General features: G+C 47.4%; 1 protein-coding gene across 6 annotated transcripts in view; it reads left to right on the forward strand.

Annotated features, from left to right (window-relative positions):
- The window catches only part of PDPK1 (3-phosphoinositide dependent protein kinase 1), an 80,320-nt gene that overhangs the window by 21,526 nt on the left and 31,850 nt on the right, over nucleotides 1-26,944 (forward strand). For all 6 annotated transcript variants that reach the window (XM_077906256.1, XM_077906254.1, XM_077906252.1 and 3 more), the window contains exons 2-6: nucleotides 15,151-15,417; nucleotides 19,027-19,069; nucleotides 19,256-19,393; nucleotides 23,571-23,715; nucleotides 24,706-24,803. In XM_077906256.1, the coding sequence (XP_077762382.1) occupies nucleotides 15,208-15,417; nucleotides 19,027-19,069; nucleotides 19,256-19,393; nucleotides 23,571-23,715; nucleotides 24,706-24,803 (634 nt within the window). In that variant the 5' untranslated portion in view covers nucleotides 15,151-15,207. The remainder of the gene's footprint in view (nucleotides 1-15,150; nucleotides 15,418-19,026; nucleotides 19,070-19,255; nucleotides 19,394-23,570; nucleotides 23,716-24,705; nucleotides 24,804-26,944) is intronic.

Consider the following 26,944-nt stretch of genomic DNA (forward strand, 5'->3'; position numbering starts at 1 on the left):
CACACCAACCCTGAGTCCACCCTCAGACTTCCCAAGCTCTTTTGTTTGAAATCCTTGCTTAATTTGCATTTTATCCTTCTTGAAGAGATAAAGATAAGACAGATAAAGAAACATCTGGAGGGATCTAAGAATTGCCAGTCAGTTCTCTTCTTGCAAATCCCTTCTCTGCCTCCTGGTGTCCACCCAGCTGCTGTTGCCTTTTCTCCTTCTAGTCTCCAGGGCTCAGGTAGGATGGGCTCTTAGTAGTGGTTTAGTGAATGTCTGTTAGTGGGGATGAGTGGATAAGACATTTTTCATTGTGAAGTGTTTTTAAACTACATTTTCTTTCTTTTTTTTTTTTTTCCCAAAGATTTTATTTATTTATTTGGGAGAGAGCTTGAGCTGGGGAGGAGGGGCAGAGAGAGAAGGAGAAGCAAACTCCCCACTGAGCAGGGTACGCTACATGGAGCTTGATCCCAGGATCCTGAAATCATGACCCGAGCTGAAGGCAGATGCTTTACCAACTGAGCCAACCAGGCATCCCCTAAACTACATTTTCAAACAAAGGAGGAAAAACCATGAGTCTTCCATCTTAAAACCACCTTCAAACTACTTTGAGTTAGAAAGCTCCTCTGCAGCTGAGCTTTATCCTCTGTGTAGATGCAGGAGCCCTGGGAGTCACTGTGGCTTCTCCCCAGACACTGACAATAGCCTCCTGTGACCTGGCTGAGCTTGCTCACCCCTGCCTGCACTTTCCCACCTGTGCTTTCCCACCAGTGATTACTGACTGTGGGAGGTGCTTTAAAAATACGTGGCTCTGTATTTTAAAAATAAGCTTCCAGAGGCACTTGGCCAGCTCAATTGGTGGAACATACAACTCTTGATCTCGGGGTTTTAGATTTGGGCCTCATGTTGGATGTAAAGATTACTTAAATATGAAATCTTTTTTCTTTAAAGGATTGATTGGTTGATTGATTTAACAGAGCCAGTGAGCCCAAGTGAGGGGAATGGGGAGAGGGAGATGCAGGCTCCCCACTGCGTGGGGAGCCTGACATGGGGCTTGACCCCAGGACCTCGGGATCATGACCTAAGCTGAGGGCAGATGCTTAAGTGACTGAGCCACCCAGGTGCCCGCCCCCCCCAAAGAAATTAAGATTTTATTTATCATGAGAGAGATACACAGAGAGGCAGAGACATAGGCAGAGGGAGAAGCAAGCTCCCTGTGGGGAGCCCAATGTGGGACTCGATCTCAGGATCCTGGGATCACGACCTGAGCCAAAGGCAGATGCTCAACCACTGAGCCACCCATGTGCCCCCCAAAATAAAATCTCTTTAAAAAATAAAAATAAGCTTCCATCTACCTAGGAAACTAACTAACCTGGTAGGTAGTTTCCTAAGGGTTAGTGAAGCTATCTTGTCTGGTGTGTGAGATTTGGCGGGATGTAGGAAGGAAATCTGTGGGTCATTTGTTCTCCTTTGCCCCAAGTTTGTGTTTTAATCTGTATGTCAAAAATATTTGTTATATTTAGCAGTTGTGAATGGTGGTCACTGGATATATTGATGCTGATGTTTTCCTTAACTCTTAGTGGGTAAGCAAGGTAGTGTGTAGTTCACTTGAGCCTTACTATGTTTTTGGTGGATATGAAAATGTAACTTGGTCTCAAATTATTTTTCCCTTGAAAGTTTCTACTTCTGAAAGGGGACTGTTGAACTCAATACTCAAACTGTTAAAGAAGTTGAAATTTATTAAGTTTTTACATATAATTTGTATGAAACAAGTCTACAGAGAATACCCACTTTACAAGTTCACTTGGAAGTCAGGTTGGTTTTTTTTGTTTTTTTGTTTGTTGGTTTTGGTTTTGTTTTGTTTTTAAGATTTATTTATTTGAGAGAGCACTAGTGCATGCTTGTGCGTACACATGGGGAGGGGCCAAGATCCTCAAGTGGAGTTCCCGTGGGGTTCAAATTAAGAGCTGGCCGCCCTACAGACTGGGCCACCGAGGCACCCCTGGATGTCAGTTAAGACTCATGCTTGTCTTCCTGTCAGAGTCTTTCTTGTGAAGGGCTGCTTGTGGTTCCTGCTCAGAAAAGGTGAGGTGAGCACAACAGGTGTCACTTGTGCTTACTGATTCTCTACGACACACAAATATGCACAGAACGAGATTCATGTGGAGAAGACACATGGGGGACATGTGTGTCTGCCTTTTCCAGAGACCCCAAGGCTGCCAGAGGTCAGTGGCTATGAATCTCATAACCCAGGTCAATTGAGAGCAGCTGTCCTTCCTTGTTGTCGAGAGAGCTGTGCCCCAGACACATCTTCCACATCTTTCAGCAGTGAGGGAGTTACTGAGGCTTGTCCTGACCAGCCACATAGGAGACAGGAGAAGGAAACACAGAAGGGGATCTCGTTCTGAGGGAGGGAGAGATTGAGGGCTGCTGGTACTGGGGAATGGGGAATGAACAGTAGGGATGAGCATGGCTAGTGGGGGAACTCCTAGCAGGAAGGGAGCAGCATTGATGTAGGCCATGGGGAGCCAGAGAAGCCACTGGTGTGAAACCGGTGAAGCAGGTCGTGGCGCCCAGCCTTCCCTTGGGTGTGAGGGGCTTGGATTTGGGATGTGCACATGTGTATGTAGGAAAGGCGAGTGATGTGACTCTCATGGTGACACGGTGGCAAAGTTCTTGAGAACTTGTGGTCAGCTCCATTTTATTAGGGAGGATGGGGATAGTGGATAGGCATAACTAGGGTTTTGTTACTTTAAATTTCTCTAGAAATTTAAATTTCAGAAGCTATTGAGTAACCCAAACTATTTACTTACTACAATTTTGGGTCATCAGGTGGGTGGCAAACTGACTGGGTTGTGCCGTGAGGGAATGACTCACCTGCAGGTCCTGGGTCACCTGGGATCTCCCAGCCATGCTGCCTCAATAGGGTGGAGTGCTGGCTGGCTAGAAGGGGCACCTTGGGACCGACCCCCACCCCGTGGGGCTGCCAGTTAGCCATTGTCCCCCCCCCCCCGCCCCGATTGTGGCAGACCATCTCAGTGCCATTATGCTGCCTAAGTACCACCTTGAGATATAAAAGAATATTTTTAGTATATGTGTTGCCAAAGAGAGCACAAGATGTAAAAGAATATATATATATGTTTGTTGGCTGTTTAGAATAACAATTATAATACAAAAAAAATATTTGGACTTTTCACACTAAAAGGGCTTTTAGGCTTTTTGTTTCACAATTGATGCCTAAGTGCTTTAAAGAGTAACACTGTGGCTATCTTTCTTAACTACAGAGGTAAAATTAATCGCTAAAACACACACATGCCAGGCTGTGGGAAGAGAAAGCAGGAGCGTACAGTTGACCCTATAAACATCTCTGTCAGGGAGGGGCCCTGAGAGTTGGTCTTGCACGGAGGTGCTTGGCTGCCGTGCGATGGCCAAGGCAGGAAGGAAACTGCAGAATTCCATGAAGGAGAAAGGCTGCCTATGACAGGTTCCTGTGTCATTGTGCCTGTAATTGCTGGAGCAGAGGGGACACCAGAGCAGTAGTAGTCTGGTGGCCAGCATCTCAGAGCCCAGGGCTGATGTGAGACCGTATAACTGTGGCTAGGCTAGCATCACACTCTGTTTCAGGAGATGCTTGTACCCTTCTGGGCAGCCCCATTTCTCAGGCTCCCATCCCTACAGTTTGAGGTACCCAGAAGGGGTGTTTAAGGGGCTCTGACACCCAGGGGTTCTGTCTGGTGGTGGCCTGTACTGTGGGTCAAACTGGGCTGCTGAGAAGGCTCTTCTCAGATTTCTTTAGAGCTTTCCCCATCTCCTTGGGTCTTTGCTCCAATGTCACTTTCCTAGTAAGGGCTTCTGTGTTTAAATTTGCACATCTCACAGCTACTCACATCAAATACTCCTGTCTTGCCTTCCTGGCCCTATTTTTCTCATAGTTCTTTTTTTTATTTATTTATTTAAAGATTTTATTTATTTATTCGGGGATGGGGGGCAGAGACACAGGCAGAGGGAGAAGTAGGCTCCATGCAGGGAGCCCGATGTGGGACTCGATCCCCGGTCTCCAGGATCACACCCAAGCTGCAGGCGGTGCTAAACTGCTGCGCCACTGGAGCTGCCCTTTCTCTTTTTTTTTTTTTTTTTTTTAAAGATTTTATTTATTTATTCATGATAGTCACACAGAGAGAGACAGAGAGGCAGAGACACAGGCAGAGGGAGAAGCAGGCTCCATGCAGGGAGCCTGACGTGGGACTCGATCCCGGGTCTCCAGGATCACGCCCCGGGCCAAAGGCAGGCGCCAAACCGCTGCGCCACCCAGGGATCCCCGAGCTGCCCTTTCTCATAGTTCTTATCATCATTTGACACTGTAACACTACCTGATGTTTGTTTTTTGGGGTATCTGTGTGCCATATTGGAATGTAGCTTTTTTTTTTTTAAGATTTTATTTATTTGACAGAGCAAGAGCACAAGCAGGAAGAGTGGCAGAGGGCAGAGGAGAGGGGGAAGTAGGCTCCCGCTGAGCAGGGAGCCCAATTCAAGGCTTGATCCCAGGACCCTGAGATCGTGACCTGACCTGAAGGCAGATGCTTGGTTTTGTTCTTTGTTACATCTCCAGTACGTAGAGCAGTGCGTGGCACATAGTAGTTACTCAGTGAACTACTTCATTTGTTGATGAAGTGGATAAAGCAGTATGGTCTTAAGAGGACTGAATTTGCCTCAAATTACTGAAGCTGTGTTGAGGCCCTGGAGTTTCACTTAAAGCACATAATGGCAAAGCAGGTGTGTCAGTGTCTGTCAGTCTCATAGCATCTGTTATTGCCATCTCAAAAATCCAGAGTTCTTTCTATACTGCACTTGGATGTTGATTTCAGAATGACTGGCTTTTCTTTCTGACTCGTGACGGCTGCAGTATTTTGAGTCTGAAACATTAGTGGAAAGTGAAACTTTAAAATGTATGATGTATTGCAGGGCACGGGGCGGGTGGGTGGGGGGTGGTCAGTGAGATAGCCAAATCTTGGTTTCAGGCTCAGGTCATGATCTCAGGGTCGTGGGATTGGCCTGCATCAGACTATGCTCAGCAAAGAGTCTGCTAGAGATTCTCTCTCTCTCTCTCTCCCCCATCCCCCCTTCCACATGTACATGTGCATGCTCTCTTTCTCTAAGATAAATAAATCTTTAAAAAAATGTGATGCATGATTAGCTGTCATTACATTTTACTTTCTTTTTTTTTTTTTTTTTTTTAAATTTTTATTTATTTATGATAGTCACACAGAGAGAGAGAGAGAGAGGCAGAGACACAGGCAGAGGGAGAAGCAGGCTCCATGCACCGGGAGCCTGATGTGGGATTCGATCCCAGGTCTCCAGGATCGCGCCCTGGGCCAAAGGCAGGCGCCAAACCACTGCGCCACCCAGGGATCCCTACATTTTACTTTCTATACATGAATATTTTCTTCCCTGCCATGCAGCACCATCTAAGCTGCCAGCACTCCCCTGGCCCTCCACCTGAGGCCACTCCTAGCACCTGAGAAACTTCCTCCACCAAGCCTCTTGCCAACTGAGGCCCTAGCACCAAGTCAGAGGTCTGCCTCTTACCCCCAGCACTTGCCCATGCCAGTCTCTTTCGTGCCACCCTTACAGCTTTAACCAACCAGTTTTGTAAATGACATCAGGCCCATTAACGCTATTAGGATGTAGCTTTCTAGGGGCAGAGACCATGTCTGCCTTATGGCCATGCCCCTGGACCCTTCCAAGCATAGTGGTAATGTTTATTATTTGGATTAATGTAGTTAATTGGGGCAGCCCCAGTGGTGCAGCAGTTTAGCGCTGCCTGCAGCCCCGGGGCATGATCCTGGAGACCTGGGATCGAGTCCCACGTGGAGCTCCCTGCATGGAGCCCGCTTCTCCCTCTGCCTGTGTCTCTGCCCACCCCCCTCTTGTTCTGTGTGTCTCTATGAATAAATAAATAAAATCTTAAAAAAAATAATGTAGTTAATTTATTTCCTTTAAGAAATTCTGATGAGTGGGGTGCCTGGGTGGTGTATTCCCTTCAGCATGTGATTCTTGGCTTCAGCTCAGGTCATGATCTTGGGGTCATGAGATTGAGCCCTGTGTTGGGCTCCACACTCAGCAGAGATTCTGCTTGTCTCTCTGCCCAACCCCCCTTTCCACACACACACCACCACTGCATGCGCATGCACTCTCTCTCAAATAAATAAATGAAATCTTAAAAAAAAAAAAAAAAAGGAAACTCTGATGAGCAAAACGAGCACTTATATTCCTATGAAGTAACAGAGAACCCATGGCTTTGGAGAGTGACCTCCCCAGCAGCCTGAGTGGTCTACACTGGGTGGATTCAAGGTCTTGGAGTTCCCCTTCCCCTCCCAGGACTGTGGACAGGAATTGCTGGATGTGCTGTAAGCTGTGGCAGACAACGATCATCCTGTTGAGCTGGGGGTGGGAAAAGCAGTGGGGTCCTGTGAATTAGAGGTGGAAGGAGTGGTGGTTATGACTGACTGTGCTACCTGTTTGGCGTTCTCTCCCTGCCCCTGCTCTACCTGGCTTCAGGGCCACTCACTACCCTCCTGCATCTCTGGAGCAAATGCACTGTTTCTCTCTTCTCACTATGGCCAAGCCTTCTACTTCAGTATCTGCCAAAACAAAGCAGGCACAGGTTGGCTCAGGCTCCAGAGCATGCTGACGGTTTCAGCCAGCTGCCAACAACAGAGTAAGACGACTAGTTTTTTTTTTTGTTTTTTTTTTTAATTTTTTTTTTAATTTATTTATGATAGTCACACATAGAGAGAGAGAGAGGCAGAGACACAGGCAGAGGGAGAAGCCGGCTCCATGCACCGGGAGCCCGACGTGGGATTCGATCCCGGGTCTCCAGGATCGCGCCCTGGGCCAAAGGCAGGCGCCAAACCGCTGCGCCACCCAGGGATCCCTTAGACGACTAGTTTATATTCATTTATGCCAAGGTGCTGTATGTCTCTCAAAGGAGAGGCTGATTAATGCCTTCAAACCTCTCATTGGAATTGTATTTTGAGGCAGGGTGAACTTGCCAGTAAAGGTAAGAGTACCAGGTGCATTCGTGTTTACAGGTGGGAATAACTGGGGCTCAACTTTTATCTCATGATTAGTCTCTGTGAAGTATACAGAACACTGTGTTTGTCTACCCAAGATCTCAGTCCTAGACCACCTTCAAGGTACAGTGCTAAGAATAACATGTGTGGAATTGTCTTAAGTCTTAATGCACCTATCCCTGCCGTCCGGGGGGGCTCCTTGCAGGAGAGGTGACTCCCCACAGGAACGGTCATACTGGGACAGGCTGAGAGGCTGCAGGTCTGCTGGGCTCAGCTGCTTCCCCCTTCATGTGCCACTTCTGGCTGGATGTGTTCTTATTTCGCATTGGCCTGCTTTACCATGGAATAAACGGTGTTCTTTACGGCAAAGTGGGCTCCTAGCTGGTTTTCTTTCCCAGGTCCAAGTTGAGAGTTTATTTTATTAGTTTAAAAAAAAAAAAAAAAAAACCTAAAACCTTAAATCAGAGATATTGAGTATAATCTTACAGCAAGTGAAATGTCAAAGGCTGGCATTTGGAAACAGCATTGTCAAGCAGTGTTCCAGCCAAAACCTGTGTGTTGGCCAGCTGAGCCCAGAACCCCGGAGAAACTGAATAAGATAGCCCGTGCTCCTGCGGTTCCCCAGCCCAGGCCTTGCAGCTGCTATTGGAGTGACTGCTTTCCGGAGAGCAAGGGGCTGTGTGGAGACATTTCAGATTCGTGCATCTTTGCTGGATTGCAGTTCTTACCCTCTTGGGAGTTGAATGTGTCTGGCTGCTGAGGGAGTGGGGTGTTAACTCCCTGTTCCCATGTTAGTGGTGTGCACACTCCCTTTTGTCCCATCTCCTCCAGTTCCTGCACCAGCCACTGGTTCCACGTCCCTGTACTGCCCCTGAGCTCCAGAGGGCCGGGAGCACATTGGTGGTGGGGTTTGTCCTGTGAAGCCACACCCCTGGTTGGGTATTTTGCTGCAAAGCCTCGTCAGCACTGCCATGCATACTGTTTAGGTCATGGGAGTTTCTTGTTCTCTCCCAAACACAACATTAGGGTTTGTTCACATGCCTTTTTCAGACTGGGCACACCTGCTGCTCTCCACAGATCCCAGCTTCTGGTTCTTGTACTTCTTTCTCCCTCCTGCCCCAAGGAGTGGCTGAAGGAACTCATAGCACCCAGGGCCTACCTGAGTGCTGAGTGCTTTCAGGGTGGTCACTGAATACTTGCTGGAGTTCTTCCTGGGGAAGGGAGCATAAGAGTCCACCAGAATAGAGCAGGACCTCTCCCCCAGGAACTGTTGCCACTCAGACCTGATCATTCTTGGTTGTGGGGCCATCCTGTTTATTGTGAGACATTTACAGCATTTCTGTAACCTACCTGCTAGATGCAGTATGACTTCCTCCCTCCCCCAGCAACAGCACTCAAAAATGCCTCCAGACATTGCTGAGAGTCCCTTGGGGGGGGCAGAATCACCTTAGTTGAGAACTACTGGGATGGAAGATCTGTCAGTGGCCACAAACTTCCTAAAACTAGGAGCTCATAGTGGTTGGCTCCCTCCTAGCGGGCTGTGCTTTATTTATTTTTTTAAAGATTTTATATATTCATGGGAGACACAGAGAGAGGCAGATACACAGGCAGAGGGAGGAGAAGCAGGCTCCCCACAGGGAGCGTGATGCGGGACTGGATCCCAAGACTCCAGGATCACACCCTGAGCTGAAGGCAGCCACTCAACCGCTGAGTCACCCAGGCGTCCCCGGGTTGTGCTTTAATATGGCCCTGGCAACTCCCAGCATGAGCCCCATTTCCACGAGATGGAAACTGTTGTCATGCTCACTGCTTGTGGCCAGGAACATGCACTCATTTGGGGAAGGAGCTCTGATAGCACATCTGGGCTGACCCCGTGTGTTTGGCACTGGGCTGCTGCAGCTTCAGGTTTGAAGTCCTCTACAGCAGAGGTGTGGATACAGTGGCAGACCCGGTACTGCAGGTGTGCAGGGAAAGTGGCTGCTCTGCAGTGCTGTCCTTGGAGCTGTTTGCTGTCTGAATCCTGTCTCATTCACTCTGTCTCTCCCAACAAGACATACACACCTCCTGACTTTCAAACTGCAGTTCTCATGGCACCTGCTATCTCCTCTCACACTTGCTCAGGTGGCCTGGGCATTTTCTGTGGCACTTACTATCCTCACCTGTGGATGGATGACAGGAAGGGAGCAGGCTTTATCCAGCATGATGCTGCACTTATACCAGGTCTGGTGCTGCTCAATGTCATGGGGTCTGTAGTAGAGTCAGGTCCGCATCTATCAAGATAGTGCTTTAGTTTCCAGTGTGCCACATAGTGTAGCCAGCAACCTGCCGCAGAGCCTGGGAATAGGCAGAGGTGTGGCCCATGGGCTGCTCTGCCTGGGTAGGACCTGCTCAGGGGGCAGTGATCTCCTTTGACCATCTCTTTTGGAGACCTTTTAATAACTGTAGAAACCACTTTGATGAAAGAAAGCTCTCAAGAATACATGCTTGTAAACCAGAGACTCATCAGACTTACCTGGTCGTCGTTTTGAGGGGAGTGAGATTCATGCATTGGATGTTGGTCAGTTTGCAGTCAGGAAGTCTGTGCTGAAGACTTTTCTTGGTAAGTGCTTCTGAAGCCAGTGTAAGCATTCCTAACCCTGTTAAGGCTCTCCCAGGATGTTTGATGCCAGGATCCTTTGTCCCCAGAATAACCAGTTTGCTGGGGATTGTCACACCCAAGTCTTCAATGCCCCCTCACTTTCTGTGGCTGTGGACACCTGCTGCCTGCGATGCCCTGCCTCCCTTGGGCATAGTGGCTCACCCTTTGGGAAACTCTTTATTGCTCTTGGATGTTACCTACCTCACCTGTAGGGCTGAGGTTCTGCCCACTGAGATGAAGCCATGGGCTGTCCCCCAACTGTGCCAAATCACAGGACAGATATGTTGGTGCCTTTGCTAATGTTTGAGATTTTGATCAGTATTTCGCTTGCTGGTTTTGAATTAAAAGCCGTGTTGGTCACTGTCTCATGTGTCTCTTCTGCTCTCTCCTTGAGCCTTGCTTGACAGGAGGCTGGGCACATAGGTGAATTTAGGTGAGCCCATGTTGATCAGATTTATGAACTTGCTGGGACAGGTGGAGAGGGTGCGGGTGGGCATGACAGAGAGGCAGTACTCTTCCCTCCCCTCATCTGTGGGTCTTTGGTGACTGCCCAGTGGACCCGTGGCCAGATTAGTTCACAACACTGCTGTAGTACCCAGGCCCTGTGCTGTTGAACTGCAGGCTCTTTCCCGCTTCTCCTCCCTTGTGTGTCCTTTAGGTCACATAGTCCAGCTGTGTCTCAGTCCTGGGCCTGAGGGTCTGCACCCAGGATGACCTAAAGGCCCAGGGAGCATGTATCCTTGGCTGTGTCCAGGAGTCCTATGAGTGCCCAGAGCTCTGTATGCATAGCTCTCACTCGCAGTGTAGCCTGCCTGGCTTGTGAGGACAGTCCAGGCCTGTCACAGTTCTTGATGGGCCTTAGCCTGGCTGTGACTTCCCCACTTAACTGACTCTGAGGACAGAGAGATTCCTGCTAATCTCTGGGAAAGTTACTGAATTGGATTAGGCTTCTGTTATGTTGTATGCTTTGGTCATAAAGGGACAAACCGTTAAGGTACTGTCTGAACCCCAGAGCTTGGTCCAACCTTTGGTACCTCTTGTGAGGTGGAGTGTTTATGAAATGTGTAAGGCATACTTGGCTTACTGCTCAGCCATCGAGCATTCAAGAAAACAGCAGTCTTCCATAAATAAATGGTGCACCTCGACTCACAGTCCAGCTGGAGGACTTGTCTCACTGGTCACATATGTACTGTGTACTATAGTCATTCTCCAAATGTTCCACTGGTACTGGGTGGGATAATTTCTCACACTGGTCACAGGTGTCGCTCCTTTTATTGAGCTTCACTTGATTACTCTCCACAGATACAGCGTTTTCTACAGTTTCAAAGTTTGTGACAACCCTGAACCAGCCAGTCAGTGCCAGTTTTCCAACAGCACTTGCTCACTTTGTGTGTCTGTGTCACATATTGGTAATTCTCGCAACATTTCAAACTTTTCCATTATTATCATATTTGTTATGGTGATATGTGATCAGCGATTATAACTTCCTGAAAGCTCCGATGATAGGTCTTTTTTTTTTTTAAGTAAGCTCTACGCACCCAATATAGGGCTCGAACTCATGCCCTACCGACTGAGCCAGCTAAGCTCTCTGATGGTTAGCATTTTTTAGCAATAAAGTATTTTTTATTTAAGGCATGGACATTGCTTTTTTTGGACATAATGCTACTGCACATGTAATAGACTACATTAGAGTGTAAATATAACTTTTATATGTACTGGGAAACCAAGAAGTTTATTTGACTCTCTTTATTGTGACATTCACTCTGTTGGCAGTGGTCTGAAAGGGAGCCTACAGTATCTCCAAGGTAGGCCTGCCCCTTGCCTATGCATCTAATGCTCTCCAGAGACCTGTACATGCAAGAAGCCTGCCTCCTCCCAGTTGTCGGTGGTGATTCCTCGGCTGGGAGTTGGAGCACGGTGTGTCTGCCGGAAGAGAGGCTTGTGCAGCACTGTGGGGGCTGTCCGGGTGCCTGCTGCCCTCTCTGCCTCTGCACTTGTCATGTCTGGGGAGCAGGATGTTCTCTCTAGATTGGTCTTTAACTTTATGTGATTAGTGCATCTCCAGACGAGCTTCTCCTTCAGCTTTCCTTTTGAGGTGGCTGAGCTGTCACCCAGTGCACACTGCTGCTTACTGTGGCCACCTACCCTTCCTGTTCGTGAACTCTGGTTTCTTCATACTTCCCTGTTGTCTCCTGATCCTTTGTAAACGGAGAGGAAATGTTTGTCTATCCTTTATGAACAAACAAACAATACAAAAAATAGAGCTCTGCGTGATCACACACCCTTAGTCATTCACATTTATTTATTTATTTATTTATTTATTTATTTATTTTTTTTGAAATTTTTATTTGTTTATAATAGTCACAGAGAGAGAGAGAGAGGTGCAGAGACACAGGCAGAGGGAGAAGCAGGCTCCATGCACCGGGAGCCCGATGTGGGATTCGATCCCGGGTCTCCAGGATCGCGCCCTGGGCCAAAGGCAGGCGCCAAACCGCTGCGCCACCCAGAGATCCCAGTCATTCACATTTATAAAATGAAATGTAATCAGTAGGCTTTTATTGTATCAATACACTTATCACCTATGTATGACAAAAATCGTCATAGACTCAAGGATTTTTCTGTTTTGGTTGGTGCTTTTTTTTTTTTTTTAAGGTTTTCTTTATTTGACAGAGAGAGAGAGAGAGAGAGAGAACTAGCATAAGCAGGGTGAGGGGCAGAGGCAGAGGGAGAAGCAGGCTCCCCACTGAACAGGGAGCCCGATGTGGTGCTTGATCCCAGGACCCCAGGATTGTGACCTAAGCTGAAGGCAGAGGGAGGCATCATCGTCTGAGCCACCCAGGCATTCCCATTTTGGCTTATTCTGATGAGCTGTACTTACTGATCTCTTTTTAGGGTTTACAGAGTCACAGCTTGGCTAGTGAGTGACAGTCCCTCCAGCCCAGTTTCCCTACCCTTTCCTCCTACCACAGACACTTGTGAAGGCCTCCTCCTTTTCAGACATAGCAAAGGATACAAATACCATATTCCCATTTTTCTGTTCTAAGACATGGAGTTGACTGCTGTCCTGAGTTGTTTTTGGTTTTGGTTTTTTTTTTTTTTTCCCCTGAGTTCTTTTACTGGGGAATACTATTAGAAACAATCTGGATGCTCTGGGTTCATTTTGTGGTGTTCTCCAACAATCTGGTGGTGGGTAGGCTCATAATGTCACTGCTAGAGCACTGCAGAGTCAGAGCTAGGAAGGGCAATTTTCTTTGTGGTTGTGGGTGAACTTGTATGTATTTCTGATTTAACTTTGAGACAAATATTTTTATTTTTTATTTATTTGGGAGAGAACATGTACACAAGTAGGGGGAGCAAGAAAGGGAGAAGCAGGCTCCCTGCTGAGCAGGGATCCCGATGTGGGGCTCCATCGCAGGACCCTGGGATCATGACCTGAGCCGAAGGCAAGATGCCCAACTGACTGACCAACCCAAGTTCCCTGTCTATTCCTCTCTTAATACCCACCTAAAGTTTTACTATTTCTTCTCGTGTCTGTAGTATTTCTTTGTGTCTCATTGGCAACTGTTCTGTCATTGCTTTCTTCACAGATTACCAAATTGCTTTCCAGAAGACAAGATAACAGCACCATGGGTGTATTGGTGCCAGCTGCTGTTAGAGGAGTACCTTGTTTTATCCTAGCCTTGCCAGCATTTGCTGTTCCTGTGTGTTGTGAACATATTTAATTGTCATTTCTGTCTATCCATCCTCCAACCTTTCCCCTGATTACAAACATTCAGGGCTGTCTCTGGTCACTTTAACGTGGCTTTGGATACCTTGCATATTTTCATCTTTTGGTTCCTTGAGTTTTTTTGGTGCCTGTCCATTTCTTCACTTAAAGTCTTGATGTCTTATAAATTTGAATGAGTTCTTGTTTATAAATCAGTGCAGTTATATGTGATATAAGTATTTGTAGCAGCTTACTGAGATATAATTTGTATACTGTACAATTAATTCATCTATTTAAACAATTCAGTGAGTTTTAGTGTATTCACAAGGTTATATAGCCATCATCATGATCTAGTTCTAGAGTTTTTTTGTCGCCCTAGAAAGAAACCCCATACCCATTAGCAGACTAACCCCCTTCTCCAGCTCAGCCCCTAATGATCATTCACCTGCTTTCTGTCTCTGGATCCACCTCTTCTGGATATTTCGTGGAGATGGAATCCCACAGTATGTGGCCTTTTATGTTTGGCCGGTTTTTTGTTTGTTTTGTTTTGTTTTTAAGATTTTATTCGTTCATAAGAGACACACAGAGAGAGAGGCAGAGACACAGGTAGAGAGAGAAGCAGGCTCCATGCAGGGAGCCTAATGTGGGACTTGATCCTGAGACTCCAGGATCACGCCCCGGGCTGAAGGCAGACACTCAACTGCTGAGCCACCCAGGCGTCCCTATGTCTGGCCCTTTTCATTGAGCATAATAATGTTTGCCATGTTCATTTAATTTGTAGCATGTATCAGTACTTCCTTTTTATGGCTTTTTATTTTACTTTATTAAAAAATAAAATTTGTTAAATGTTTCATTTGTTTAAATAATTTAAAAACCTAACACTACCTGGTTTGGAGATAACTTTGATGAAATTGAGCATCTGGGTTCTTGATCAGGTAGTTTCCCGATTGGTAACCAGTGATGCCACTGCTATCTTTTTTGAGAAACTTATTTATTTTTATCAACTGTAATTTTTTTTTTTTTATGTAGGCTTCCCACCCAGTGTGGAGGCCATTGTAGGACTTGAACTCAAGACCCTGAGATCAGGATCTGAGCTGAGCTCAAGAATTAGATGCTCAATTGACTGAGCCACCCAGGCGCCCCTCAGCTATAACTTTTATGTGTAATTGACAGTTCTTGGACTCTTCTTTCCATGAAGTTCTACTTCCATGTTCTATTACTTCTAGGTTAAAATTCTGTTTAGTTTGGGATATAGTCTTAAACCAATCTGTTTGTTCAAGCCCTAATTGAGTACCTTCTGTGTGTCCAGTCTTGTATGAGGTATGAATGGGTGAGTAGGCAAGGAGTTTTGGATGGGGACACCATGGTCAAAGAGTTTGGACTGGCTTCCTTCGTGGGTTGGGGTTGACTGCAGGTAGCATTGAGGTTGGGCAGTGATGGGAAGGCCAAATGGCCATGATTGGGGGGTAATTGGAGATTCACTCAGTGCTGACTGAGGGAGGAGGGGGAGGCAGATAGGTGATGGACGATGAGGGTGCTGGGCAGCAGGATCGGGGGTAAGGGTTGGGATTTGAGCAGGGAAGGGACTTGGGAGAGGAGAGCAGTGGCCTGAATCCTGTGGCAGAAAGTCAGATGGCCTGCCCAATACTTGGTAGCATTCGTGTTATAACAATGTTAACACTTTAGTTCAGACATGTAGGAAAAGTTGAGCTGCTTTGAGTCTTACCTCTTTTTCCTTTGTCCTCCAGTATGACACCGTTCCTATCCAGTCCAGTGTGGTGTTATGTTCTTGCCCGTCCCCATCAATGGTGAGGACCCAGACTGAGTCCGGCACGGCCCCCGGCATTCCCAGTGGTGGTAGCAGACAGGCCCCCACCATGGACAGCACCGCGGCTGAGTCTCGACCGAGCACCAACTCGCTGCAACACACCACACAGCCGCCACCACAGCCTCGGAAGAAACGGCCTGAAGACTTCAAATTTGGGAAAATTCTTGGTGAAGGCTCTTTTTCCACAGTGAGTATATACAACTGCTGTTTCTTGAATGAGTGTATTTCTTTGGGAAGGCTGACTTTACTCAGGACTTGGAGCTAGGGGACCCAATTACCAGGGCTATATTCTTCCCCAGGGGGTGGGGGTCTCAGACCCCTCGGGAGTTCTACTCCGGTTGCAGAGGGTCATTTGGTGCCAGCTACTACCAAGTAGATCACATGGTTAAAATATTTAAGCCTTGGTTTTATAGATGAAAGCTTTAAAAGGCATCTTGATTGTTTTGTGGTTTGGTTTGTTTTTTAAAAAGATTTTATTTATTTATTCATGAGAGACTCACAGGGAGAGGGAAAAGCAGGCTCCCTGTGGGAAGCCTGACGCGGGACTTGATCCTAGGACTCTGAGATCATGACCTGAGTCAAAGGCAGATGCTCAGCCACTGACCACCCACCCAGGTGCCCCTGGTTTGGTTTGTAATGCAGTTAGTTTTTATTCTAACCAGTCATCAACAGATTCCATCCTATGTCCTTAAGTCCCATTAGCAAGGTCTTCTGAAGCTTTTCTGCCCCTTCATTTGAGAGTATCAGTATCAGTATCTCTTCAGAGCTTTTGGGAATCATTTAATGACCTTTACTATTTTTCTCTCTCTCTCTCTTTTTGTGGTATTTCTCTCTTATTTAAAATGATATATAGGGGTGCCTGGGTGGCCCAGTGGTTGAGCATCTGCCTTTGGCTCAGGTCATGATCCCAGGGTCCTGGGATTGAGTCCCACATCAGGCTCCCCATAGGGGCTAGCCCTGCTAGTCTCTGGGTTCTCGCAGCCTTGGCTTCAGTCTACATCAGCACATCACATGCAAGGCACCTCTGTTTGTTACCTGAGTGAATTGTGCCTGTCTTGTGGCATTTTTCCTTTTTAAGCGAAGAAATAAAGGTTTAGTGCAGCCCATTTGCTGAGGTGTGAGCCCTATGGGGCGGTGATGGGGCTGGGGGCTTGTGCAGATTGTGGGGAGGCCTGTGCAACGGTCAGGGCCTTTTTGTCCACCCTCCAGAAAGAAACCTTATGTAAAGTGTGTTTCCCCTGCTTCCTTTCACAAATTCATGAAATGTTGCAAACTATACAGAAGAACGTGCAGTTTTACAGCTTGCCATGTTCCCGACTTGGTTTTCATCAGTGTTAGCCTTTTGCTCCCCTTACTTTTTTTTTTTTTTTTTAAAGATTTTATTTATTTATTCATGAGAGACACAGAGAGAAAGAGAGGCAGAGACACAGGCAGAGGGAGAAGCAGGCTCCATGCGGGGAGCCCGACATGGGACTTGATCCCGGGTCTCCAGGATCAGGCCCCGGGCTAAAGGCGGTGCCAAACCGCTGAGCCACCAGGGCAGCCCTCCCCTTACATTTTTAATTTAGATTTTTTTTTAAAGATTTTATTTATTTATTCATGAGAGACACAGAGAGAGAGAGGCAGAGAGAGAAGCAGGCTCCATGCAGGGAGCCCGATGCGGGACTCGATCCCAGGTCTTCAGGATCACGCCCTGGGCCAAAGGCAGGCGCTCAGCCACTGAGCCACCCAGGCATCCCTTAATTTAGATTTTTAATTGGCAGTTTGTTAAATTATGAAAGAATTGTGCCCGATAAAACTTTTCGGCTATGAGCATGGTCCCCAATACTTCTGGTATTCACAGATCCTCTCAGAAAGAAGCAGCACTTTTGAAAAGAACCTTGGGTGTTCTGCATGATTACTTAACATAGTCCAGTAAAAGAAGGAGCGTTCCCTCTTCTCAGTTGTGCTTCATGGACATTTATCTCAACCGGTAAATGATCACTTATATGTGAAACTGCCCCTTGTCCATGGGTCTGCATAGCAGGTGAAAGTAGGCACCATCCATTCTGGGTGATGCATTCCTGGTGTTGAAAAGCTCCAGTTCTAGTTCTTGTCATCCCTGGTCCCTTTGAACTGAGGGAGGTGCTGGGGAAAAGCACCAGGAGCTGGAGGCTTCTTCCTGGCACTGTTCGGAATCCTGCAGCCCTGGGTCTCAAATTATATGTGCTACCCTTAGGTCTTATAACTCTTGAAATAGAGACCACTTAAAATTAGATTTCCAGGGGAGGGTGGAGGACCAGCGGCAGTTTCCAGGTTGGGCAGGATCTGGGCAGGATCTGCGCTTGGCCGAGCCTGGCCCTGGAGAGTGGGAAGGCTCAGCCTGCTGCTGCCTGGCCCTCCAGGGGTGATCTTGACATCCACATTAGCCCTGCTGTTGGCTCTGGTGTTGTGGAGGGATGTGTCATGTCTTCTTCTCTGGGAAGAGGGATACTTCTGCCCTTTGCCCATAAGGAAACCTGCATGTGAAATGTTGAATTCACACAACAGAAAGATTCTTAAGTGCCTCCTTCAGAAATGATCCCATTAATTATTAGTACTCTCTAATAGTTTTTTCTTCTTTTTTCCTACTAAGTAGCTAGTACGTGCTTCCCTGAAGAAATGTAATATTTCATAAACACAACCTAGGGAGGGAGTATCTTTCCCCAGCCCCTGTCCATCACCTCCCGGTGCTTGAGAACAGCCTACATAGGTATATTCCTCTAGAAAGATCTCTGAGATCTTTCCACTTGAGCACATATAATCCAACTCCATTCTTCTTAATAACTGCAAGGTATTTCACACAGTGCTTTCCCAGGATCACTGCTGGGGAATTCTGTAGTGGGATGAATCTGGCCTGTGGCTGCCAAAGGTCTTCCCAGAAGGCCCAGGGATCCCTCAGGATTTGGACAGGTTTCCATCTGCACTCTGGTCCTTGGGCCATCCCTTTGTGCAGGTATCTAGGAGGGCCATTCTCTGCCTCAACTGTGTGGTGGGTGGAGGCCACCCCGCTTCCCAGACAGCTGGCTTCATCAGGCATGTAGAAGTTGGTGCTCAGTTGTGGCCAGGAGCTGCTCGTGTAGAAATATCTTTCCCATGTTGTGCTATGTCCCGTTGGTTCTCTGTCCCCAGAATGGAATTTGAGGACAATCCTTAGCTCTGCTACTGAGAAGGCCCTGTCAGAAGTGGGACTGCATCCTGAGTGGGAGGTGAGGCTTGCAGGAGGCACTCCCAGTGTGCCCTGTTTAGCTTCAGTTCTGTGCTCTCGCTGGCAGGGAGAGCGTACCGTACCTGAGCACAGTGTCAGCTGAAAGGTATGGTCACAATTATTTGAAAAAACCCAAATTCGGGGCGGCTTTTTACAATGAACATATTCTTAAGAGTTATTTTTTGAAGGAATTCCCAGGACTCATTTGAGGTATTGTTTGCTGTTTCTTTCTACTATCTGTGAGGGTTACGTTAGTCTAAAATGTTCCTGAATGTGTACTTCACTGCACCAGGGGAACTTAGCAGCTGATCAAGAACCTTCTGAAGGCAGTTAATTGATCTCTGCGTTTGCTGTCTATTAGAACACATTAACTTAGTCGTTGACATCCTGTCAAATTTGTTAGCACAGGACAAATATATTTTAATGTAATTTCAGATACTTAAATGTAACTTTATGGTGGGGGGCAGGTTAGCCTGTGTGGTTGGCTGCAAGGTGACTTGTGAGAGTTGATACGCAGGTTACACTGAGTATTTCTTTCTCTTCTCTTTTTCCCTTTTCTTCCTAAACCAGGTTGTTCTAGCCCGAGAACTGGCAACCTCAAGGGAATATGCTAGTAAGTACTAAGTCTAGGGGGCTGTATGTCTAGGACGCAGGGGGTGGGATGCTGTTGGTCTTAGAGACCACAAAGCCGGTGGGTATGTTTTGTGAAAAACTTTAATTTGTACCAGTTACCTTTATGAGTTTTGTTTTTAGTTTTACCATTATCAATTGAAGTAACTTGCTTCTCTCTTACTTTAAGTTAAAATTCTAGAGAAACGTCACATTATCAAAGAGAACAAGGTCCCGTATGTAACCAGAGAGAGAGACGTGATGTCACGCCTGGATCACCCGTTCTTTGTTAAACTTTACTTCACATTTCAGGATGATGAAAAGCTGTGTATCCTTTGAACAGTCAGAGCCTTCTAAATCACACCACTGACCCTGTACTGTTTGGAATCATGACCCTCTTGTGTATTTTCACAAGTCCCTTCCCTGGAAAGGATAAGGTCGACATATTCTAAATACAAATAAATTCACATCATTTTGCTTTGGGATTGCTAACATTGACTAAAGTAGGACATTACTTTGAGGGAAATCATCATAAACCTTTTTGAGGTTTTTTGTTTTATAAGCGTTGTATATAAAGGATTGTTATTGTTTTAACCCCGTGGTAGGTAGACATTTATTCAGAGGCATTAGCTTATTTTTCTAACTGGTGTCCTTGGAATATCCATCAGACGTCAAGTCCTCTGCTCAAAGCAGGGAAGTGAGGGAGGAAGGATTTTTGGGGGTTTGGTTGGAAGGGACATCTTCACTAGGCTTAGCCCCCAGGTGAGAAGTCCAGGGAGCCGCCCACAGGAGCCCAAACTCTTTCTTCTAGTACCAAGAACATTGTCCTCCCCAGGCCCTCCAGCCCCCCCCTCCTCCCTCCTTCCTCCCCTCACCCCTCCCCTGGCCCTGCCCCCATCTGCTATCTGTCAGTGGAGAGCTCTGATCACCCAGTGCTTCCAGCTCTCCAGCAGTGCTGTCACACCCCACTGATTGCTTCCTCTGAGGGCCTCTCTGGCTCCCTGATTTCTCCTCTAACCCCTAGAGCGATGTTTTTTTTACCCCCTCTTTTACCTTTACTTAGGGAGTAGAGGAGACAGAGCACCAAGGCACTATGGCCACACTGTGGTGTGTTGTCCCAAGACCTGCCCATGTGGCCTGGCTGGCCAATTTCTCCTCACTCCACAGCCGTTTCCTGCAGTTTTTCCCAGCCCCTAGGTGCCCCAATGACTCTGTCCTCAGTCCCAGTGGATGCTCTTTTGGTTTCTGTTCCACCAAAAGAGGTCAGAGGTTAGCTGTCAAATGGAGTTGCCTTGGGGCTTGTTCAGGCTTCAATCTCAGTCTTGGCATTAGTTATTTTCTCCTGCCCTCAGGTGTCCTCAGTGTCTCCCCCACCCCCTCATTAAAGCCGGTCCCTGTAAGGGCTTGGCTCCCCCCCAAAGGCTTTCCCTGTGCCTCTTTCTACACAGAGTCTTCTGGTTTAGAACTTTGCTCCATCCCGCTCCCCCTTCAACATCATTTTCTGACTCCTTCAACTGTCAGCTGAATTTGTTTTTTTGCTTATTGACAAGTTTTTGTTGAGTGCCAGGCGATGGGAATATGCTGGTGAAGAGGTGGAGAAGGCTCGGCCCTTGTGGAGTCTACATTCCCTGGAGGAGTTAGACATACCTAGACCATCAGTGCCCATGTAGTAGACTTGAGGGAGCAAGGGCAGTGAGGGGGCAGGTAAGAGGGTGAAGGAAAGTGTTGCTCCGGCCAGAGACCTGGGTAGAGCTTGGAGTGCTTCCTATGCTGGTGGGGCGAAAAGGCTGGGCAGGGGCCAGCTTCTCCTCCCCTAGAGGCCTGGTGAGAATTACAGATTTTCTTCCAAGTGTGCAGGGAGTCCCGAGGGGCTAGAAAGAAGCAGTATTTGCTATGACTGTGGCAGGTGCCAAAGGCTCCTGTAGGTGAGCCAGGCAGTGGGGCTCCTGGGTGTGGGCCCTCGGAGTCGGGGGAGGGGCAAGGGGTGCTGTAATTGAGGCAGGAGAGACCAGGCTTGGAGGTATGTGTGGCGTTGGCATTTGATATACCTGTTGGTGCTGGCTGCTGCTGAGTAGGTGCTGGTGGAGCTTGGTGAGGAGTCAGGGCAGCATGCAAACTCAGGGCTGGGGGGCATCCGTGGGCTGGCTGGCCACTGGAGGGCACTTCTGAGGGAAGAGTTCTGAGACCTGAGCCCAACTCACCCCCACACAGACTGGCATGCAGGAGGTGGGGTGTTGCCAATGAGTGGAGAGGGCAGACCCCAGGGGGCCACAGGGCCAGTTGGTTTCCAGTAGGGGGGTTGCTGGGCAGCGAGATCATGCTGCTGCGTGGTCAAGTACCTGGGGCCTGTGTCTGCCCTCTGGAATGGCCCTGGTGCAAGTTGTTCTGGGAGTGGGGAGGGTCTTTCAAGAGAGTTGAGGAGGTCCGGGTAGCACACACAGTGAGTTTTGCCTAATGGTTCCACCTTTAAGGGGAGCAGTGAAGTGGTCTAGTAGCCACAGGCATATAGAATGGCAGAATGGGGTTTCCTTGTTGGTTTGTTTAGGCAATGGCAGAATGGGGTTTCCTTGTTGTTTTGTTTAGGGATTATAGAATGTTTGCCTCTGCCTGGTTCCAGCAATCCTGTCCCCACTAAGCTGCTGTCACTGCTTGCGCGGCAGCCCTCAGTGGCCCCATGAGGACATTGAAGGGTCCTCTTCATGGCTGCTCATCATTGTGTGTCCCCTCTTACAGGTTGAGGACAGGAGTAGTACTCTAAGCCTTAGGAGCCTGGGCTCCACTTTTGTCCTTCCTTGGCTTCATGACCTTGAGTCAGTTGCTTAACCTCTCTGGGCCAGGTTCCTCTGTCAAGTACAGGCATTGAGCTTACCAGGCTCTATTAAAGACCTAGTCTTTGCTCATCCTTCCAGGAATTTACCCACTTCATTGGAGAAAATAGCCCCCCTCCTCCCTGCCCTGGGCCATTGGCTGTGCCAAAGGAGGGAGAAATGTTCTAGGATGTGAAATGGACTGAGGAGGTCTGAGAGTATACTTCTGGGGATGAAGAAGGTGTGTGATTGGAGGCAAGATGGGCTTGGAGCCAGCATCCTCAACATTTGTCATGTTCAAAACCTTTTGGTCCCCTTAGGTTCACAACTGAGCAAAGAACTAGAAGTGTCTTTCACACAGGAAATAGGAACTCGGAGTGGTCAGATGAGGGGCAAATCCCTCGAAGCTCAAAAAAGCCCTGTGCCTGTGGACAAGGTTGAGCCTGTCACATAGACTGCAGGCTTCTGGGCACTCCTCAGTGAGGTTCCCTGCTAGTCCAGGTGGGGCTGCTTGCCCAGCCAGTGCCGAGCTTCTGTGTGGGGTCAGATAGGCCAGAGTCTGCAGGTCACTGGTGAGGAGGCCAGGGACACCACGAGCTGCAAAGGGGTCTGGCTGGAACCCTTTGATTTCCCCATGAAGAAGGCATGCTCTTGGGGGGAATTTCGTTCTTTTTTTTTTTTTTTTTGCTTCAGGTTTCTATTATCCTAGTTGGAAGGGCTTGAGTGGCCACAAGTGGGGCTGTATCAGAGACAGGTTTGGGCAGCTTTGGTCACTGGTCCCTTCCATCCTGGGCTTGTCCTCACTGCCCTGCAGCGTCAAACTCTCTCCTTGATGGGAGACAGTAGTGCCCTGGCCAACAGAAGCCATACGGAAGATCTTGAGCGTGGGCCACCCCTTCCTGCCCTCAGAGCCACTACCTAGGGCAGTGAGGCCTCCTCTGTCCCCGTGTCCCTAGCTGCTAGGGGGCAGTGAAGTACCGGTAGGTGCAGATATTTGGTGCTTTAAAGAGGAAGCTGTTATATGGGATCCATTTATTGTTCCAGTCTATAATCCTCTTGAGGAAGAATGGAAGCAAATCCCACCACACTGGTGTCTGAGGGAAAGATGCCTGTGTTCCTCATGTCTCTCCCCAGTGAGTGGCCAATAAATAGATGGGATCAAAAAGATAATAAAATGGCATTTCTCTTAAAAACTTGTTATTTTATACTTGGACAGGAGCATGCACTTGAGAAACCTTTACGTGAATTGACTCGGCACACTGTGGAACGCAGTTGGTGCTCAGTAAATGCTGTGGTCCTCTGTGGTGCAGGTTGGGAGGCTGAATTAGGATGGAGGGCCCCCTTCCTTTGCTGAAACCTGCAAAGAGGCACGTATGCCACAGGCTCTGGCCACTTTCTCTCTTAGGGCTTCTCTTCACTGAGCCTGTAGGTGTCTTCTGTCTTCTGCTCCAGAAGGAGCAGGCGGGCTGAGGAGTATGTGTCACTGTGTTCTTGATGAGAAACCTGAGCTGGGACCAGGGATTCCTATCAGCTCCCGTGGCTGTGGGTGTGGTCACTGCAGAGTCTGATCTGAAGAGGGGCTGCTGTCTCAGGCCCAAGGTATCTTCAGTTCTCATTAATTAAAAATATTTCTATTGGGCTATAAGGTTGGTTTTAAAAAATGACTTTTATACTCTTCCTTAACAATGCAACATTTAGACTTTGGTCTTAGTTATGCCAAAAATGGAGAACTACTTAAATATATTCGCAAAATTGGCTCATTCGATGAGACATGCACCCGGTTTTACACGGCCGAGATGGTGTCAGCTCTGGAGTACTTGCATGGCAAGGGCATCATTCACAGGTACCACACCAGCGGCCTGTGGGCTCTGCTCCCCAGGCTTCGGGGTCAGCTCTGCTTGATTTTCTGGAGGAGTGGGAGGCCTCCTTGTGAGAACTAAGGAGAAGTTGATGTCACCTGATGTTGAGACTCACAGGCGTCTCTGAGCCAGGTGAAGTTGCCAGGCTGGTGGTTCTCTTGGCCATCCTCCCTGGTGCTTCTACTCCCCACCTTGTAGCTTTCATGGGTACTTATTTCTCATCTCATTTTCCATGACTTTCTAATATTGTTGAATCGAAAGTGTTCGAATGCGCTCTTGTCGACTTTCTGATACTGTCAAATTGAAAGTGTTCAAATGTGCTGTTGTTATTGATTGTTTTTTATTATAACAAAATTTATCATTTTAATCCTTTTTTCTGGTTTTATTGAGAAACAATGAACATTTATCACTGTATAAAGAAGTACAACATGATGGCTGATTTAAAAAAATTTTTTTTAAAGATTTTTAAATATTTAAGAGAGAGTAAGCAAGAGACAGAACACAAGCAAGGGGGTAAAGGACAGAGGAAGAGGGAAAAGCAGATTCCCCCACTGAGCAGGGAGCCTATCCCCGGGCTTGATACCGGGACCCTGAGATCATGACCTGAGCCAAAGGCAGATGCTCAACCACTGAGCCACCCAGACGTCTCTCATGGTTGATTTTATATATATTGTGAAATGACCACAATCGGTTTCAAAGATCTTTCTCTTACGGGTTAAAAATGATGGATTACACTTTAATAAAAAGTATATTGAAAATGACAGATGCATTTATGAAGTAATGTAATTTGAATGTACTCATTAAATGCAGTTAATGTTTGTTCAGTATGAACTTTATAGACTTGTGTTCTTGGTTGTTCGTTCATAAAGATTCTAAGTATTAATCAGTTCATTTGTTTTCAGCAAAACTTAGAGTGTGTAATAACATTACTATTTAAATATTTCATCTCAGTTGTAAAAAATCTGCTTTCACAGGGACCTGAAACCAGAAAACATTTTGTTAAATGAAGACATGCACATCCAGATCACAGATTTTGGAACTGCAAAAGTACTATCCCCGGAGAGTAAACAAGGTGTGTGAGTGGCCCTATTTCCAGCTGGCCCCAGTTCAGTGCTTAAGATCAAAAACAACTTAGAAATGTGTTGAATGGCATTGTATCCGTTGTTAATGACGGTTTATAATACCTTTGCTATTGTAAAACAAATACTTAAGCTTTCACAGGGGAAGGCCCTGCCTCACGTGGTGGCTCTCACTGAAGGCTTGGGCTGTTTGCACCTGGTCTAGTGGGTGGACAGAGGGCTCTCCTAGGCTGTCTATGGTTGGTCTGCCAGCCACTCTGCATGTTGTTATCCCAGGTCCTTGTGAGCACCTGGGTGTATGCACTATGGCTCACCCTCCCTAGTCCTAGAAGAGGCCAGGGTGCCACATTTATTTGTTCCTGGTCTTCTGTGCAGGAGTGTGGGGTCCATGGAGCCAGCTCTCAGCTCTCTCTGTTGGCACTGTGGATTGTAACTGAGAGCACTGTCTCTATATTTTAGGACCTGCCGTCTCTTCTGTGTAGTTGCCACTGGTGGCCCAGGCACACTGATCATAGTGAGGTTCTACGAAATCACAGAACAAGCAGGGGCTGATTTTTAACCTGCTGCTCAAGTGCACATTTATAATTATAAGCCCTCCTAATCACTGTTATACTAGGGTAGTGGCTGGTGTTGGTTTATATATCGTGACCACTCCATCACCTGAGGAGGAGTTGCTGAGTGGGCCGGAAGAGTGCCTTGGGAATCCAAGGCCCTAGCCAGCGGGGACCTTGAAATTAATAAGGACCTTGAAAATGAACCTGGAGTCAGGATGAGTGTCACCAACAGAGCCACCCTGAGCCTGGCCCAAGAGGCTGGGGCAATGTGCTTGCCTCTGCCAGGGCTCGTGGGGACACATGAGAGAGAAGGACTGGGTTCAGATGGAAGCTGCCACTCTGCTACCACTGGCCTCCTGTGGAAGAGGGGAACCATGAGCCCCATGCAGCAGTGGGAGAGCCCTAGCTAGCTCAGCCACGCAGGCCGCCTCTGCCTCAGTTGAACTGAGGCCCATTTAGTGACCATGTGAGTGCAGGTGGCTGCTGGGCTGATGCTGGGGGTTCTTTCCTCCTGGCTGGGCCTCTGTGAGTCATTTTTCCTTTCCTTTCCTTTCCTTTCCTTTCCTTTCCTTTCCTTTTCCTTTTCCTTTTCCTTTTCCTTTTCCTTTCCCCTCTCCTTTCCCCTTTCCTTTCCCTTTTGTGAGTTCTTTTCCACAGGGTGCTTTATCTTTGCTTTTTGGGCATTCTTGCAGCCCCGTGCTTTCAATACTGTTGTGAAGCTTCTGTCGGTGCCTTTGTATTTGTGCAGACCCTCATTGAATCACCAAGACTGCCTCTTGGATTTGGGAACTTCTCTGAGAATCCTAAAGCACCGCCCTTTTGGGGCCAAAACAAAACTTGCAATCAAGGAAGATACTCTTAGTTCTCAACAAATTTCAGTCCCGGTGCCACTCGCCTGTGTTTTGCAGCTCCTCTTCCATCTTTCCCCCCATGGAGAAGTCCTCTAGGCTCTGAGATGCCTCAGACTCATTTCTATTGCAGAGTAACATCGTATTGACTGGCAGCTGCATTTTTGTGGATGCGGCATAACCCATAGCCATAAGCATTGTCTGTGACTGAATTGAACCAAACAGGAACTGCTGTGGCCCCAAACATCCTTGTCCTCTCATGTATGACTCCCCATGGGGCCCCCCAGTCAGCCTTGGGAGGCCGCCACTTCAAGGTCTGTACTGCCCGTTTTTTTCCTCCGCACGCATTCCCTTCAGATACTTGACACCAGCCAGTCCTGTTGTCCTGTGGCCATTTAGAAAATAGAAGAATTTAAATGGAGTGGTCAAATAGCGAAATAAACCTGTGTTTGTTTCTTTCTAGAAGTTGAAGACTAAAATCCTTACACCGTAAACCAGGGAGAGTTACTTGTATATAGAGACGAGTTGGCTTTTTTTTTCATTCTTAGGGAAAGAGGGAAAAAAATGTATAATTATATGAGTGATTCATTGTAGTGACTTGCTCTCACTTTCTTTTTGAAATGGTTCAGAATCTTAGAATTTATTCTTATATTGGCTTTTAACTTTTGTACAGAGATGGTTTCCCTAAGACATCGTAAGCCTGCAGAGCACAGGCATTGTTGGGAACATGGC

The sequence above is a fragment of the Canis aureus genome, chromosome 8 (assembly GCF_053574225.1).
Source record: "Canis aureus isolate CA01 chromosome 8, VMU_Caureus_v.1.0, whole genome shotgun sequence".
NCBI classification, from domain to species: Eukaryota; Metazoa; Chordata; class Mammalia; order Carnivora; family Canidae; genus Canis; species Canis aureus.